The 18,443-nt window shown below is 37.7% G+C and overlaps 1 protein-coding gene across 1 annotated transcript in view; it reads left to right on the forward strand.

The window, feature by feature from the left end:
- Window positions 1-5,343, forward strand: part of LOC106877206 (F-box DNA helicase 1) — a 50,484-nt gene extending 45,141 nt beyond the window's left edge. The window contains exons 17-19 of the mRNA XM_014926055.3: window positions 1,016-1,116; window positions 3,550-3,687; window positions 5,119-5,343. Of these exons, the coding sequence (XP_014781541.2) occupies window positions 1,016-1,116; window positions 3,550-3,687; window positions 5,119-5,220 (341 nt within the window). The 3' untranslated portion in view covers window positions 5,221-5,343. The remainder of the gene's footprint in view (window positions 1-1,015; window positions 1,117-3,549; window positions 3,688-5,118) is intronic.
- The last annotated feature ends 13,100 nt before the right edge of the window (window positions 5,344-18,443 follow it).

Below are 18,443 nucleotides of genomic sequence, written 5' to 3' on the forward strand. Positions count from 1 at the left end.
TATAAAAATATAATAGCATATTTTAATGCATGAAATTGCTATGGAGGCCAGTAGCATAAAGTAGGAATCAAAGGGGTCCACAGATGATAATAAGTGTTAAGAACCACTGCTCTAAGGACTCTTATTTAATAGAACTGTATGTATACCATGTAATTTAATGAGATTTTTCTACACATTTCTCTACACATCATGCAAACTTTGCTAACAATTCTTATTCTTTCCTTTTTGTTAATAAAGTTGTTACAATGTATTTTGACCCCTTCATACATTTATTTTGGCCTTCATTATGAATAGGGTTGTTAGAAATAATTGTCCCTATTTGAGCCACAAAGTTTAGTTTATACTTGAATCGAGCCCACTTACTCTTGTTTATCCGGCCTGCATAACCAAATCTTCAAATCACACCCTGCTGTCTTAATAAATGAAAGGACACATTGAACGATGTACTTCTTAGAAATGTTGTACCTAAATACTTTTGATCATAGGTCTGTTTAACCAGGGCTCACTTGCAGCTAAAGGGTGAAAGGTAAAGACCTCCTTCAGTCATGAATGACCATGAGATTGCACCTAGAAAGTTACCCTTTCCAGGCAAATCCAGGCAAGGTTGTTTATGGAAGACTAGCAGTCACCCATGCATACTAGCCTCCCCTCTCCATGCTGCCAGTGTTATCCAAGGGAAAGGCAGAGGCCAATACAACTTGGAACTAATGACATTGCAACTCATTTCTACAGCTGAGTGAACTGGAGAAATGTGAAAAAAGTGCCTTGCTCAAGAGCACAATACACAGCCCGATCCAGGAATTGAACTCACTACCTCAAGATTGTAAGCTCGACACTAATCACTGAGAGCAACTATAACTAAATATCAACTAAGTGGACAATTAAATATCTTTGCCAACAGCAAGGCTAACATCCTAGCTACTCACTTCCCATAAATGTTGTTTTTGATGATAATTTCATAATCCTTAATCATATTTAAGCATTTCAGTATAATTCTTTCTTTTATTATTTTTAGATACGCAAGATGAGAGAAATCTATTTTATGTGGCCATAACTCGAGCAAAGTATTCTCTGTATTTAACAGACTATTTACACCATCTAATTAGTGAGTTTAGTGTGAGTATTCAGATTTTGATTCTGATATAAAGTTTGTGAGAATAACATTGATGAGTAATGATTTCAGAAAATTATATTGAAGTGGGTGGGAGTAACTGAAAAAGAGATAAAGATGTTGATGATGTGTTAGAGCATACCTTCAAGGTACAAGAAAATGATTGTACTTGAAAATATGAACTGAAGTGTGCTAGTGCCATGCAAAGGCACCTGTGCCAGTGTCTCATAAAAGCGCCTGTGCCAGTGCCATATAAAAGTGCCCATGTCAGTTCCGCATAAAAACGCCCATGCCATGTAAAATTGCCCATGTCAATGTCACATTAAAAGCACCTAGTACATTATGTAAAGTGGCTGGCATTAGGAAGTGCTTCCAGCCATAAAAACCATGCCAAAACAGACAAAATGGAGCCTGGACAGCTCTCAAGCTGACTAGTTCCTGTTAAGCCATCCAACCCATGCCAGTATGAAGAACGGATGTTAAATAATGATGATGATGAGAGTGATAAGAGTGGGACAGGTGATTAAATTTAGAAGTTAATGTAATAAATGATGTACAAGAGTGGTGCTGGGGATCTACGAAGTGGTCAGCAGTAACAGGAGGGATAGAGTGCAATAGTGTAATAATTTTTTGATAGATCAGGAAATATGGAAAACCTGTGGATAGATTGCAAAATAGGAAGATGATGTGCTGATTGAGTAAGATATACAGGGACAGAGATGGTGGTTAGAGATACATAGTGGTGGCTATAGTGAGTGGAGAAACATTGGGAGAGCCGTCGACAAGATATGGTGGGTGTTAAAAATGAAGAATAATAGTCCTAAGATGTAGCTCAGATATGAAGGCGAAACAACTGGAGGTACAGAAAGAGGTGATCAATAGAAAATAAAGTAGGAAAGGATGATATTGGGAATGAGAGATAGATGTTAAAGGAGGTAGTTTCAGGAGAGAGGGAGGTAACTAATAGCAGAAAGGGGAAGAAATATGTGCAGATTCTGCTGTTATATGATTACTGCAGCTGTTTGAAAAGTGATTGAGGGATGGGCATTAAAAAGATGAGAGGTGTGGATACCTTGATGGCTTAACAGGAACTAGTCAGCTTGAGAGCTGTCCAGGCTCCATTTTGTCTGTTTTGGCATGGTTTTTATGGCTGGAAGCACTTCCTAATGCCAGCCACTTTACATAGGTTGAGTGCTGGACCAGAGCCTAGTGAGTGTAGAGACATAAGCAGAATGCTTTTAGGGCCTCACTTTCATTTTGGTTAATGAGTTTTATCGATCTCTATGAAACACCAGTCATCTTGGTCCTTCATCTTCACTGTGTGACTCAACATCTTGAGATCAACCTTCCTACTTTGTCCCATGTATTCCTGGGTCTCCCTCTTCCACAAATACTATCACTTTAAGTGATTGGCTCTTCTGTACAACAGTTGTTGTCATCCATATGCATCTTCTGTCTTGCACACTAAGTCTGATTCCTCTTGTGTCCAATTTTTCCTTCAATACCTTCGTTCTTTGTTGTACCTGCACACTGAGGTTGCACATCCATCAGAGCTTACTAGACTCATTCCTTTCTAGTTTTCACATCTCCTCTGCATGTAGCATTGATGTTTGTCTACAAGCATCATACAATCTGCTTTTCACTTTTATTACCAACAGAGATAATAGTGCCCTGAACTTACTCCACCCAATTCTTTGTTTTCCATGCTGGCATAGGCTGAACAGTTTGACAAGAGCTGGTAAGGTTAGGGGCTGCACAAGCTCCATTGTCTGTTCTGGCATGGTTTCTACAGCTGGATGCCCTTCCTAATGCCAGCCCTTTTACAGAGTGTATTGGGTACTTTTATGTGGTATCAGCACAGTGCTTTTAATGTGGCACCAGCACAATGCTTTTTACATGGCATCATATATGTATGTATATATTTATGTGTTTGTGTGTGAGAGAGAGAGAGAAAGAGAGATCAGACTCCAAAGAGGCTGGTATTGGTCTGTATCAGCAAGATTTATATTATATAGTAAAATCAATAAAGTGAGTGCAGTGAACTTGCTGTGGGGATTGAAAAATCCAATGTTTTGGATGAGCATTTCTTCAGGGAAAAGTTGAAAGGAAAGAAATTAATGTGAGACAGCAGAGTTTTACAACACATACACACACACTTGTATGTGTGTGTTTGTAAAAGAGAGAATGTATGCACTTGTTTAGGCTATGTTTGAACTCAGAACCTTAATCTTTACTTCTAACATAGGTTTCGATATTGTTAATCGTTTTGAAACCTTATATTGGAAATATAAACTTCTACTTCAAAGCCACCTTAAAGATTTATTCATCAGTCATGTTAAAGATTGTAATTATTTAATGTTGTCACTCAAACATTAAGGAGCTATTTGATGTTTGATTCATTGAAATTTAATTTTATATAACTATGTTTTTTTTCACAGGGTTCAAGTTTGCAAGTTGTAATGTTTGATGGATTGGAAACTTGTGGAAAATCCTTGGTTTGTAGCATGTGTATTTCAGTTGTAAAACAAAAAAGCAAGAAAACAGATATTTTTCTCTGCAGAGAAACTGTTCAAACGGTAAGATTAATATTTTCTTTTATATTCTTCTCTTTCAAATTTCTTTTATCTTCAACCTTGTACAAATATTTCCAAAAGAATATCCATCCCTCTCTCTCTCTTTCGGAGAGAGGCACAAGCACATACACAGACATATACACACATGGCAGTAACTTCCGCGTACCAAATTCAATCACAAAGCTTCGGTCGGCTCGGGGCTATAGCAGAAGACACTTGCCCAAGATGCCACGCGGTGGGACTGAACCCAAAACCATGTAGCTGGGAAGCAAGCTTCCTAACCACAGAGCCATGCCCGCACCTACAAAAAAGTGTATATACATATGCGCAGCGTTATTCGTGTGGCAAGTTTTCTACATATCAATAATTGTAATAAAGTTCTCCTATAACATTGGGGAACATGGTTTTTGTTGCCTGGTGTCTGATTTCAAAAATCAATGCTGATTTCGAAAATGAAATCCATTTTGCTCTATCACATCAAGATTTTTCACAAATTCAAATGTCCATTTTTCAACATTTCCAGTATTGTCAGCATTTCTAAGGATAGATTTGGCTTCATCAAATGCAAACCCATATATGGAGCTTGACATAACTTTGGGAACAGTTTTTCAATATCATTTAAAGTAAATGCAACTACAAAAGTGAAAACAAAAATCATGGTTTAAGTATATTCAGTAAATAAAAAGCATCAAGCTTGAGCAACTTGGAGACTAGGTATCAAGGCAGGTGGAACACAAATATTGATTCTGATCTCTGCAAAGAGACTGTCATGATGCAAGTTATTTGACATTAAACAATGATGATATGAATCTTTATCTCCTATGTTTGCATAAAAAGAGTTACTGAGCCGTGGCCATTGTTCTATGTTATTTCCCTGTCAACAAATCCTTTGGTAGCTCTTTGCTTTCAAAAGCAAGTAAATTGAAAACTATCTTACATGAAAAACTAGTAAGGGCTCACAGCAGGAAAGGTATCCTACTGTAAGCATTACCCCAGCATTTGGAGCCTGGTGTTGCCATCCGGTTTCACCAGTCCTCAGTCAAATCGTCCAACCCATGCTAGCATGGAAAGCGGACATTAAACGATGATGATGATGATGATGATGATATTCAACTAATCCATGTTAGCATGAGGAAATGGTCATACAAAGAAATAATTCCTATGCTTTTTCCTGGTACCTATTCTGAGTTATACTTGGAGTCTTGAATAAGTTGCTATTGACTGAACTATTAACAAAACCATCATAAACAATCTTTCATTTTAATGTAAGGAGCCTTCTGTTTCTCTTTTGTCTTGCTGTTATATTTCCAATATAGGGTTTTGTTTTCAATGATTCTGAATCTGAGACCTTATCAAAGCATGACTCTTTGCCTTACATACCAAAATATTTGTATCTTTTATTGATGTCTCTCATCTGATTATTTTCTCTTGTAGATGAGTCACATATTTGAAGGAGGAATAGTTTGTAAACGATGTGTCTCCAATATGGAACCAACTCTGGCTTTTCTCTGCAAGGAAACAGAAACTACTCAGTAATAATTGATTCTATATAAAGCTGTCTGTGATTTCTATATTGAAGTGCTTGTATTTCTTTGCAGAGGAAGAAAACGAAATATTCAATAATTTTATGATTCTTGGAATTAAATGTTTGATACAGTATTATGACTAAACATTGACATTTATTTCATCACTCTCTCACTCAGTCAATCAATCAATCATCATCATCGTTATTATCATGTCCATTTTTTCTATGCTTCCTTGAATCAAACGGAATTTTTTAGTCATATTCTCCTGTCAGATGCCCTTTCTGTCACCAACACTCACCTGTTTCCCACCAAGGTAATATTTCCCCATAGACAGACATGTTTTGCACTGAGGATTGGAAATAAACAATGCTCTTTTACTACCATCATGTAACAAAGGAAAACACACACATATTCATACATACATTCATAGTTTGCATGCATATATACATATACACACACATACACATGCATTCACACACACACACACACACATGTATTTGTGTATATATATATACTCAATGGGTTCTGTCTACCAAATCTCACAAGGCATTAGTCAACCCGGTGTTATCATAGAAGACACTTTCACAAGGTATCAGGTGTGGTACTGAACCCAAGGCTACATGGTTGGGAAGCTGACTTCTTAAGCATACAGCTAGTGTCTCCAAATATATTTGTACTCAATTTTCAGCTAACTTAGCAATCTGTCAGTTTTTCAATGAAATACAGAGATAGTGAAAGTACCATAACAGCTGATTGCTTTTAATGCACATATCAGGTGGTGAAGACACAAACTGAGAGAGAAAAGGACACACTGTCATTTACAATGTTAGTCAGATAACTGACAACTTGTTCAATTCTGGCCTCTATGGCTTGAATTTTTATGCCAGTGGATTGGCAGAAACAGAAAGTGTATCCATCCATCCATCTTCTCTGCTCACAATTCCTGGAAGAGTCATGGGTATGGTGTCCTCAGGCACCTTCTCCATTGGATCCTATCAGAAGCAACCATCATTAGACTTTCCAGCTGGATTCCCAAGTGTGACCAACTGAGAAATGCATATTATCCAACCATTTCGTTTTTTGTCTACCCTAGGTCTCCTAATTGAAGAATCTGTCTTATGATTCTTTTCTGCAACATTCTAATCACATGTCTGCTGTACCAGAGCTGTAACGTCTCCGAGTGTGTAGGAGTAACAGTTTGACATGGAAAGACTCACTGATCCCTCAGCTACACACTTTGTTGAGTAATATTACTCCAGAGATCCTTCGGAGGAATCCTACTTTGGTCGCTTGTATTCATGACCATATTCTTTCAGTCATTACCAAACATTCATGAACATAAATGAGGATAGGTACAAAAACCAAAGTGTCTTACAATATTTTATTTAATCTTAAGGCAGCAAGTTGGCTTAATCCTTAGCATACTTGACAAAATGCTTAGTGGCATTTCAGCCATCTTTACGTTCTGAGATCAAATTCCACTGAGGTCGACTTTGCATTTCATCCTTTCAGGGCCAATTAAATAAGTACAAGTGGAGCACTGGAGTCAATAGAATCAATTTACTCCTTCCCCTAAACTTGCTGGCTTTGTGCCAAAATTTGAAACCAATATTTTATTTCATCTTAAGGTGGTGAACTGGCAGAATTGTTAGTATGCCAGAGAAAATGCTTGGAGGCATTTCATCAGTCTTCATGTTCTGAGATCAAATTCTGCCAGGTTGACTTTGCCTTTCATCCTTTCTGAGTCGATAAAATAAGTACCAGTTAAGCACTTAATCAACTTAACCCTCCCCTAAAATTGCTGGCCTGGTGCCAATTTTTATTTCATCCATCTCCATTCTGAATTCAAATCTGGGTGGTAGGCTTAATCTTTCACCCAGTTTAACACCATTACCTGGTACTTTCAGTGTCTTTAATGGAGTCCACTCTGTTGCAAACATTCAGGAAAGGTCTTTGGTTTGAGGATACCTTCCCTCCATCCTTTGCACTAATTTCAGAGGTCCTGTGAAAGGTCATTGACATTACCTACCCTCTTGACGGAAAAGACGCCCCCACTAGCACCACTAATTGCTACTGTCAACTTTGCCTTTCAACCAACCAGGATTGATGAAGTATTTACAAAGTCATGCACTGCAATGAATTCAATGAGTCGATACCCTTTCCCTGTAAACTGTTGCCCGTCAGTCAATGTATGAAATCAATTATACAGTGTTTATTTTTATTTTTATACATACGTAAAATCTCATTTATGAAATTCTAAAATATTTAAAAAACAATTATATGTTACCATTTCATCATTATTGTTTTTGTGTATGCTTCCATACTGACATGAGTTAATTGAGACTTCTTGAGGTATTATTCTGCAGCCAGATGTCCTCCCTGATGCCAAACTTTATTTTCAGCTAATATATTTAATTTCATGTTAAGGTGGCATGTTTGCAGAATTGTTATAACACTGCGCAAAATGCTTAGTAGCATTTCATCCATCTTTACATTCTAAATTCAAATTCCACTGAGGTTCACTTTACCTTTCATCTCTTCAGAATCCATTAAATGAGGATCAGCTGAACACTAGGATCAATATAATCAACTTATCCCCTTCCCAAAGACTAGAAATTATATTGTTCATTTACAATTTTCACATAATGTCTAGACAAGGTAGACACAAACACACATACAACAGGTTTCCTTCAGTTTCCATTTACTAAATCCACTCACAGGGCAACCAAAGTTGACAAGGACTATAGCAGAAGACACTTGCCTAATGTGTTGCAGTGGGACTGAACCCAAGACCACATGGTTGGGAAGCAAGCCTCTTAACTACACAGCCACACGACAGGCTTCCATATACTTTCCATTTACCAAATTTCCCTCACAACCCCCACCACTACCACCACACACACACACACACACACACACTTACATTGAGATTAAATTCTCAAGCCATTGAGATTTTAATCTCAAGCCATTGATCAGCTTAAGATTAAAATAGAGTATAGAACCACTCAGTGGAATCAAATCCAAAACCATGTTGTGAAGTGAACTTCTTAACTACACAGCCTTGCCTGCAACAGTTTTATATACTCTTTCTAAAATCCATACCATTTGTGTTTCATTCTGTGAACACCATTGAGTAGAATATAAGCCCTTGGCTAGTCAACTCTGGCCTAGTTATGATGCTAGTTTATTGCTATTTTACTTACACCTGAACATCGCAACATTTTTGTCCCCCTCCTCTCTCTCTCTCTTTTACCAGTAATTCACTTTCACTGATCAGTTGACGGAATTCCTCTCCACCTAATAATGTTCTTGTATGTAAGGAAGAAATCAATATATATAGGCACAGGAATAGCTATGTGGTAAGAAGCTTGCTTCCCAGCCACATGGTTCTAGGTTCAGTCCCACTGCATGGCACCTTTGGCAAGTATCTTCTACCATAGCCTCGGGCCAACCAAAGCCTTGTGAATGGATTTGATAGACAGAAACTGAAAGAAGTTCACCATAGGCATAGGAGTAGCTGTGTGGTAAGTAGCTTGCTTACAAACCACATGGTTCCAGGTTCAGTTCCACTGCGTGGCACTTTGGGCAAATGACTTCTACTATAACCTTGGGCCAACCAAAGCCTTGTGAGTGGATTTGGTAGACGTAAACTGAAAGAAACCCATCGTATATATATATATATATATATATATATATATATATATATATATATATATATATATGTGTGTGTGTATATGCTTATGTGTCTGTGTTTGTCCCCCCCCCCCCCCAGCATTGCTTGACAACCGATGCTGGTGTGTTTACGTCCCTGTAACTTAGCGGTTCGGCAAAAGAGACCGATACAATAAATACTAGGCTTACAAAGAATAAGTGCTGGGTTTAATTTGTTTGACTAAAGGCGGTGCTCCAAGATGGCCACAGTCAGATGACTGAAACAAGTAAAAGAATATATATATTATAAATGTTTATATACATATATATGTCCACGTTAGTGGTCGACGTTATTTTTTTTAAATGTACCTTAATCCCCTGAGATTGCAGATAATATTTCTGAATCTCTTTGATTCTTTAGATGTGCTGGCCTCCTGATGATTAATCGATATTAATTAATATATGATTAATTACCAGATTTTATAAATATATATATATATATATATATATATATATATATATATATATATATATGCATGTACATCTTTTACCTGTTTCAGTCGAGACTGTAGCCATGCTGGGACACCACCTTGAAGAATTTTAGTCAAACTTATCAACCCCAGTGCTTATTTTTTTAAGCCTGATACTCATTCTATCGATCTCTTTTGCTGAGCCACTGTTTATATATATATATATATATGCGTGTGTATAAATATATGTATGTGTGCATATATTATGGATGTTTGCATAGGTTGCATGTATGTTTCCATGTTTGCATAGGTTGGACAGAATTTGTTGTAGTAGATTTTCTACGACCAGAAGTCCTTCCTGTTTCCAACTAAGGTAATATTCCTCATGACCAGACATGTTTTCCATGGAAGATGCCGCTTACATGGTGGTGATATTTGTTTACAACCATTACATGAAGTCAATGCAACTAGACAATAAGACGCACATACACATACATATAGGTAAATATACATGTATATATGATAGGCTTCTTTGAGTTTCCATCTACTAGATCTATAGTTTATAGTAGTAGACACTTAAGACACTTACCCATGGTGCTATAAAGTGGAACTGAACCTGAGACCATGTGGCTGGGAATCAAACTTTTAACCACACAGCCATACCTATATATCATCACCATCATCATCATACGTCCGTTTTCCTTGCTGGCATGGGTTAAATGGCTTCACAGGACCTGGTAAGCCAGAGAGCTGCACCAGGCTCCTGTCTGTTTTGGCTTGGTTTTTTTTTTTCAGTTGGATACCCTTCCTAGCACCAGCCATTTTACAAAGTGTACTGGGTGCCTTTTATGTGTTACCACCACTGACCACGACTACAATTTCACTTAGCTTGCCATGTCTTCTCAAGCACATCAAATTGCCAGAAGTCTTGGTCACTTTTCATTGCCTCCGGGAGACTCAACAACCAAAGATGATATTTCACCACCTTGTCTGACACCTTCCTAGATCTACCTCTTCACACACACACACACACACACACACACACACACACACACTCTCTCTCTCTCTGTCTCTATACATCTCTCACTCCTACCCAGCACATTATCTCCTTATTTTCAGGTTTATCATACTGTTACTCTCCATCCCTCCTGTACTGTCACTTATTGAGCTATTCCTTTTATCTTTCCCTCCACACCCCATACTGGAATTTACCACTGATTACCTTGTACATTCACCACCACCTTGTACATCATTCTCTACATTAATTTCTATCTCCATCTCTAACCATCTGTCACTCTCTTCTCACTCTCCTATGAACTTATCCATCCACCCTTCCTGATCCTCTGTCCATATTCTCTCTTCTCAATTTCTTGTACCTTGTGCATATACTCTTACACCACATCACCAACATCTTCATCTTCATTTTCTTTCCAGCTACTGTTACCCACTCCTGTATAATACAAAATAGTTATGTATCTATTCTGCAGCAAGTCACCTCTGTCTGTCTCACTGTGATACTTTAGCAATACCTGGGATAAAACCACAGCCCCCACCTTCTCTACAGCAAATTCCCTCAGTTAAAGTAGCTTCTTTTTCTTTATCTTGCAAGTTACTTGGTGACTTTACTAGTGTCAATGTCATGTAACAAAAAGTATCCAATACATTCTGTAAAGTAGTTGGCTTTAAGAAGTGTATCACGGGTGAGTAAGCTTTGTATTAAGGCTGCGTAAGGCCGAGTAAGTGAAGTGAAATAACCCAGTCATTATCTACCCCAGTGAAGGCATGTGACTTAGTGGTTTGAGTATTTGACTCATGATCTTATGGTCATGATTTTGCTACATGGTTGTGTTTTGTGTCCTTGAGCAAGTCACTCTATTTCACATTTCTCCAGATCACTCAGCTGGCAAAAATGAGTAGTGCCTGTATTTCAAAGGGCCAAATCCTGTGTCACACTGAATCTCCTTGAGAACTACATTAAGAGTACACATTTCTGTGGAGTGCTCAGCCACTTCTATGTTAATTTCATGAGGAGGCTGTTCCGTTGATCAGATCAACAGGAACCCTCGTCATCATAACCAATGGAATACCTATACCGGTTCTCCAGATCATGCCAGAGACTACCTGAATAATAACTAAAGAAAAATGCAGAAAAATTAGTGGGTAATATCAATCGATAGAGTAAGTTGAGGTCTGCACAACAGACTACATTGTAGGAATGATGAAGATAAATGTCTGAATAATGATGATTAATTAGAACAAGTAATTATTATTACCTCAACCTTAGCATTATTTTCACTAGTGACCCAACTAGGGAACTTCTTTAATAATCCCTCAACTTGCTAGAATTACCTGATAAATTTTACTCCAATATACTCCACATTATTTTTAAAATGGAGACACCACGTTTTAAATCCTAAACTTGTGAAAATAAATGCCTAAAGATGTTGATCATATGACAGAGTTTGACTGAGACATGCTGTGTCTGCAAAGCTTGAGATGCAAACATATAGGTTGCCCATAAGAAGTTAGTCAATTATCGACGTACATTAGGTCTGCTCAAGCAGAGCTAACTAGAGCTGTTGCTAAACAATAACAATCATTATCTCTATCATCAAACAACCATTATCTCTATCATCAAACAACCATTATCAAGACTATCACTACCATCATTATTATCTGGACTGACATCAGCATTAGCTGATTGTAGTTCATTTCTGATGTTGATATAAGATGAACAATTCAACATGTCATTCATGAAATCTTGCTGTCTTTTACATTAGAATAACTCGTGGAAAGGTCAAATGAATTTGAAATAAATATCACAAACAAAGGAGAATTGACAAGCAAGCAAAACATTTGCAGCAAACCTGTACAAGGTTTAAAATCATTAGTCTGCTTACTTAACCGACCATTTGTTATGAAGTATATTTTGCAATAAAGATTGTTTCCTCTAGGAATTCATGATAAGGGTTTACATTTACAAAACTCTCCAACTTAGATAAGATCACCTTCATCATCATCACCATCTCAGCTGCCACCACCATCATCATTTTATGCTTGTTTTTCTATGTTTGCATGTACTGGATGGGTCTTATCCAGCATTGTCTCAATGCTTGTTGCAGTTTTTTTGTCATTTCCTTCACAAGATTCAGCTTCCTGATATTAGCTTTCATCACAAAGGCAGTAAGAAGGCAGAATCATAAGCACACCAGGCAAAATGCTTAGAGGCATTTCATCCACCTTTACAATCTGAGTTCAATTTCCGCCAAAGTTGACTTTGCCTTTCATCTTTTCAGGGTCGATAAAATAAGTACCAGTTGAGTACTGGGGTAAAAGCAATTGACTTACACACTCCCCCAAAATTTCAGGCCTTGTACCAAAATTTGAAATCGATATTAGTTTTCATCACTTCAGCATAGATTCCTATCACTTTGATCTCTTAACACTTTTTTATTCAATTGTCATCCTCCCAACAGAAGACATGCCTATACCAGCTCAATCTCTTCTCTGGCATATAATATCTAAATCATACTCAGCATTTTCTCTTCACTCATTTGTGCTCTAGTGTTAATGCACACTGACATTATTATCCAGCCTTCATACATCTGCAATCAATGCTCATGTTTTACTACCAGGCAGTTTATTTCATTGGGTTCTTAGCGCTAACTACTTCTGTGCATCTCCCACATACAAAATGCTTCTCCTTTGTTATCCTGTCTTCAATCCCACTGCACCTTTTGTGCAACTATAGTTTACATTGGGTACACTAAATAGAATGCGTACATATTCATTTTTCTGCATGTCAACAATGGCCACTTCTTTTTTATAAGCTAAAACCTTGTCTTTGCAGGGTTTTCTTTAAAATCTCTTGATTCCAGGCTTCACTCCCATTTTGAGAATTTCTTTTCTAATTCTGTTCTTCAATATGTTCATCATTGACAAAGAATTAGATTATCACTATTTAGCTGTCATCGTCACTGTTCTGTTGTCTCATCATCATTTCATTCTGTTGGATTAGCAGAATCATTAGGGCCTCAGAAATAAGGCTTTGTAGTGTTTGTTCTAGCTCTTTATATGCTCAGTTCAAATCTTGCAAAGTCAACTTTGACTATCATCCTTTTAGGATCAATAAAATAAAGTACCCAGCAAGCACTGGGGTCGGTGTAATCAACTAATCCCAACCCCCAAAATTTCATACCTTGTGCCTGTAGTAGAAAGGATTATTATTATTGTTATTATTGTTGCTGTTGTTGTTAGCATAGGTGCATGCATGGCCTCCCAACTACAGGCTTTCAAATTCAAACCCCCCACCACCACCACCACCACCCTACACAGCACTTTGGACTAGTATCATTTGCTATAGGTTAAGGCAGACCAAAGTCTTGCAAGTGGATTTAGTGGACAAAAACTGAAAGAAGCCATCTCTCTCCCTCTCTCTCTCTCTCTCTCTTTATTGCACAATAGCTGTGCACAAGTGTCACTGTCATACAAGCAGCATCCCTTATTTCCAACATTTCATGAGGACATTCCTTGCTGTTTGGAAATAGAATTTTACTTGACAACAGGAAGGACATCCTGCCAATTCAACCTCAAGGAATTCTGTACGATCCATGCAAAGCAGGCAAGTAAAAGTGTGCATTAAAACGATGGCAATCATCAAAATCTGTATGTAAATGTTTTGGTGTCTGTATATATACATACACACTGTAAAATGGTTGGTGTTAGGAAGGGCCATCCAGCCATAAAGACCATGCCAAAGCAGACACTGGTTACAATGCAGTCCTTGACTCACTGAATCTCTGTCAAACCATCCAACCCATGATACCACCACCTCCATCATCATCATCATCATTATCATCAGCGATATGGTGGTGGTGATTTTATTATATACAGTGTTCAAGCAAAAGAGAGAACAGAAAGCAGCAATAAGTCAAGTAAAGAAAGACAGCAATGATAGCCTAAAACGCATGCATAGTGCGAAGGATTAAAAACACAAAGAGACAGAACACTAAACAGTAAAAGAGCCTAAGAGTCACAAAGATGAAAGGGTGCATAGGCACATCAGAGTAGCATTGGCAAATTTTGGAAAGCAGGGAATTTTTTAAGAATATGGTGTCAGGGACACCTAACAATTAATGTGGTTAGTTTATTCCGTGCTTCAACAAGTTAGTTGAGTTTGGTTGTCCTCCCGATGCTTTAATGATTTCATGCAAGCACACCATCCACCATGGTCCCCCATGCATGTTCTTAATTTGTCAACATTTGAAAGCGAAATTGTGATGGCACCACCTTTCAAGTGTGATCGTTACCAGCGTCGCCTTCCTGGCACTTGTGCCGCAGCTTTGCATTCCTGGCACGTGAAGATTCATTCGAGTGAGATCGTTGCCAGTGCCGCTGGACTGGCTCCTGTGCAGGTGGCATGTAAAATACACCATTTTGAGCGTGGCCGTTGCCAGTACCGACTGACTGGCCTTTGTGCCGGTGGCACGTAAAAGCCCCCACTACACTCTCGAAGTGGTTGGCGTTAGGAAGGGCATTCAGCTGTAGAAGCTCTGCCAAATCAGATTGGAGCCTGGTGTAGCCATCTGGATCACCAGTCTTCAGTCGAATCGTCCAACCCATGCTAACATGGAAAGCGGACATTAAACGATGATGATGATGATGATGATGATTGCCATTCCACTATCCTGAAGCAAGTTGTCCTCATAGGTTAGACATTTTCTTCCCCCATTGATTCTTTCTTCAACTGACTGCTGTATATAAAAACAAAAGTGAGCTTAGAGAAATAACTTGTAGTGGCCAGTGACATGTATATGAGCAACATAGACAAATACAGAGTGCATGCATCAATAGTTCAACTAATAGTTCAACTAATAGTTCAACTAACACACCAGCTCAACCACATTATTACAAACACCAGGAACTCTCTTAACTGAAAAAGTCTTGTCACTCTGTTAGCAACCAACTTGAACTCTCTTAAAAAGAACTTAAGTAAATTCAAAGAAAAATCATACATATGACAGGTAGTTTTCATTTAGTAATTTCACTCCAGTCTGAGGCTACAGTAGAAGACACTTGCCCAACATGTTACTCAATGGGACTGAACCTAAAACAATATGGTTGCAAAATGGACATCTTAATCACAGCCATTTTTAATAAATTAGTTTGGCTTTTGATAGTTATAGATGATTATAAAAATTCTAGGAATTACTGTTTATCTCACTAGTTACAGATAAATAATATATATAACTACTTGCTTAGGAGCAGGGTAAAGGGTAAAGACTCCCTTTGGCCATGAATGACCATAGAATTGCACCTTGAAAGTTCTCCTCCAAGGTACAAATCCAGGCAAGGTTGTCTATGCAAGACCAGCAGTCGCCCATGCATACCAGCCTCCCCTCCCCACACCACCAGTGTTATCTAAGGGAAAGGCAAAGGCTGGTGCAGCTTGGCACCAATGATGTTGCAATTTATTTTTACAGCTGAGTGAACTGGAGCAACATGAAATAAAGTGTCTTACACAAGAAAACAATACAGAGCCCAGTCCATGAATTGAACTCGCTACCTCTTGATTGTGAGCCTGACACTCTAAGCACTGGGCTGAGAGAGATGAATGGGATTGTTTGAAGTTCATATCATTCTTTTACAAGGGCATTAAATAATACAAACCTCAGTGAGGAGCAGTTGCCATGAGCAATGGAAAATCATGAATTGTGGAGAGACTTTGTCAGTAATGTTTGACCGTGATTGCAATGATAAGACATATAAGTGAATTGACATCAGCTTTAGGACTCAGGCTCTTTCAGAGATTACTTCTGGCTCTGTAGCATTCACCTCTCAGATAAATATATCATTTAGTTTGCTAGATATAACAGATAATTCTCCTTCAAATTAGCCTTTACTTTCTTAAAAAGGGAGAGGTACATTATATAATATAATATAATGAAGTTATTGTATACAGTTCTCAGGTGCAGGAAAAGTAACCAAAACTGCATGAGCAGTACATAGAATATGCACAGGAGGTGAACAGTGAATAAGTCTTTAAAGCAAAAAGGTGGGAGGAGGGCATCGGGTGTACTATTGGTAAATTTTGGGAAGCATGGAAGTTTTGAAGGATGTAGTGTCCCGGTAGCTAACAACTGATGTGGGTAGTTTATTCCATGTTTCAGCAATTCTGAGAGTGAAAAAATGTTTCCGAAAGTCATGGATGCTCTGTTATGCAATGCCTGATAGAAGGATGATGTGATGACCATGACTGCAATGCCTCTTAATGTCTTAATGACTGTTCAGTCAAGGATGGCCTGGTGCTAAACATGAATAAAATCATAAAATGGTGAGCAGAGATATTAAAGCATTCTGCAGAAAAGAAAGAGAAACAGTAGTTCAACCATTTTTTTATAAAGAGTTAAATGTAAACTTTCAGATGTATTTTGATTATATAATTATCATGCCAACTTATCTGAAGTAATTATCTCATTCCCATATATAAATTCACCCTTCCATTTACAAATATGTTAGTTCTACTGACATAAAACCCTCACTTATCCATTTTTCCTATTAAGTCCTCTTTGTTATCTGTATGTTAGAGATCTCTTACATACTCTGCATATTTGAAGTAAATTAGTCCTCTTACCGTACTCATTACTAATGTTGCATTGTAGATATTGATAAGATTATGTTAGACATTACAATATGGTATTCTTTCGATATAATTTTATAAAATAAATATGTTTAGATAATACTGATATATGATATATAATAAATATGTTTAGATAATACTGATATATAATATAAAATAAATATGTTTAGATAATAGTGTACCATGCTTTCACACTGGTGTGGATGGCCAAATCCCATAAATACTCATAAAAATATACAGTAACATCAAGTATGGCAAAATTCAGTGAATAGTAAAGCAGTTTTCATTGATATGTGTATTAGATAACTCACTCTTACCTATATAACCAACTGTATCAGGCATTATATAAAATTACATAATTTGTAATTCAGTATGTAGATAAACATATACAAGGGTGGTACCCAAAAGTAATTGGAAACATTCTCTGCAAGGCAAGCTGATTGCAGTTCAGGATTCCACCGCTAGAAGCCACTTGATATGATCCTCAGGCATCAGTCTGCCAACCGGTGATGGTGAGTAAAGTTGTACTGCCACACAGTGTGTCTTTGCTTTACAGCACTTCTCCCCTGTTTGTCAATTTTTGCTATGGCTGAAACAAAAGAACAGCGTGTTTCTGTGAATTTCTGTTTTCTGCTGGGGAAAACAGTTGTCATGCTTCAAACAGCTTTCACGGACACTGCCATGAGTAAAACACAAGTTTACAAGTGGTTTTCACATTTTAGGAACAGTCACTTGTTGCTTGAAGACCAACCTCATTCAGGGTGACCGACAGTCTACTGAATGAATGGGAACATCATGAAAATTCACAAACAGATCTTAGAAGACCATTGCTGAACAATTGATAAACTTGCTTATATGACTGATATGTTCTGGAGCTCCTGTCAACGAATTTTGAGCAAGGAATTATGAATGGAAAGAGTTGCAGCAAAATTTGTGCCTCACTTGCTCACAGATCAAAAGCAGTCATCACTGAATGCCTGTTGTGAACTGAAAAAACAGTTGGAAGTTGATCCAGATCTTTTTTTGAAGATCATCACTAATGATGAGAGCTGGTGTTATGACCACGACCTTGAAACAAAGCAGCAATCAAGCTTTCAAAGTCACCACGCCCCATAAAGGCACATCAAATGAAGTCCGATGTCAAGACAATGCTGATTTGTTTCAATCATATAACCTTCTTTTGGAAATGATCTAGAATGTTAGTATGTATAGCAACAGCACTGACCCACAAATGTTAGCAGTGTTCCAGTTTGTGCATACTTTGAGTTCCCTATGGTGGGCTAGAAATTAATCAGAGCTTAAGTATTTTCTGGCTCTAAAGAAGAATTCTGTCTTTAGATGCAGCTTTTTATATACATGAAGGTCACCCTGAGAGATTATCAGATTGTGAGGTCTAGCATATGTAATGAGTCTGGGGGTTTCATTTGCATTTTTATCAGTATAACTAGGGAATGAAACACCAAACAGGTTCTG

The sequence above is a fragment of the Octopus bimaculoides genome, chromosome 6 (genome assembly GCF_046866305.1).
Source record: "Octopus bimaculoides isolate indiv1 chromosome 6, ASM4686630v1, whole genome shotgun sequence".
NCBI classification, from domain to species: domain Eukaryota; kingdom Metazoa; phylum Mollusca; class Cephalopoda; order Octopoda; family Octopodidae; genus Octopus; species Octopus bimaculoides.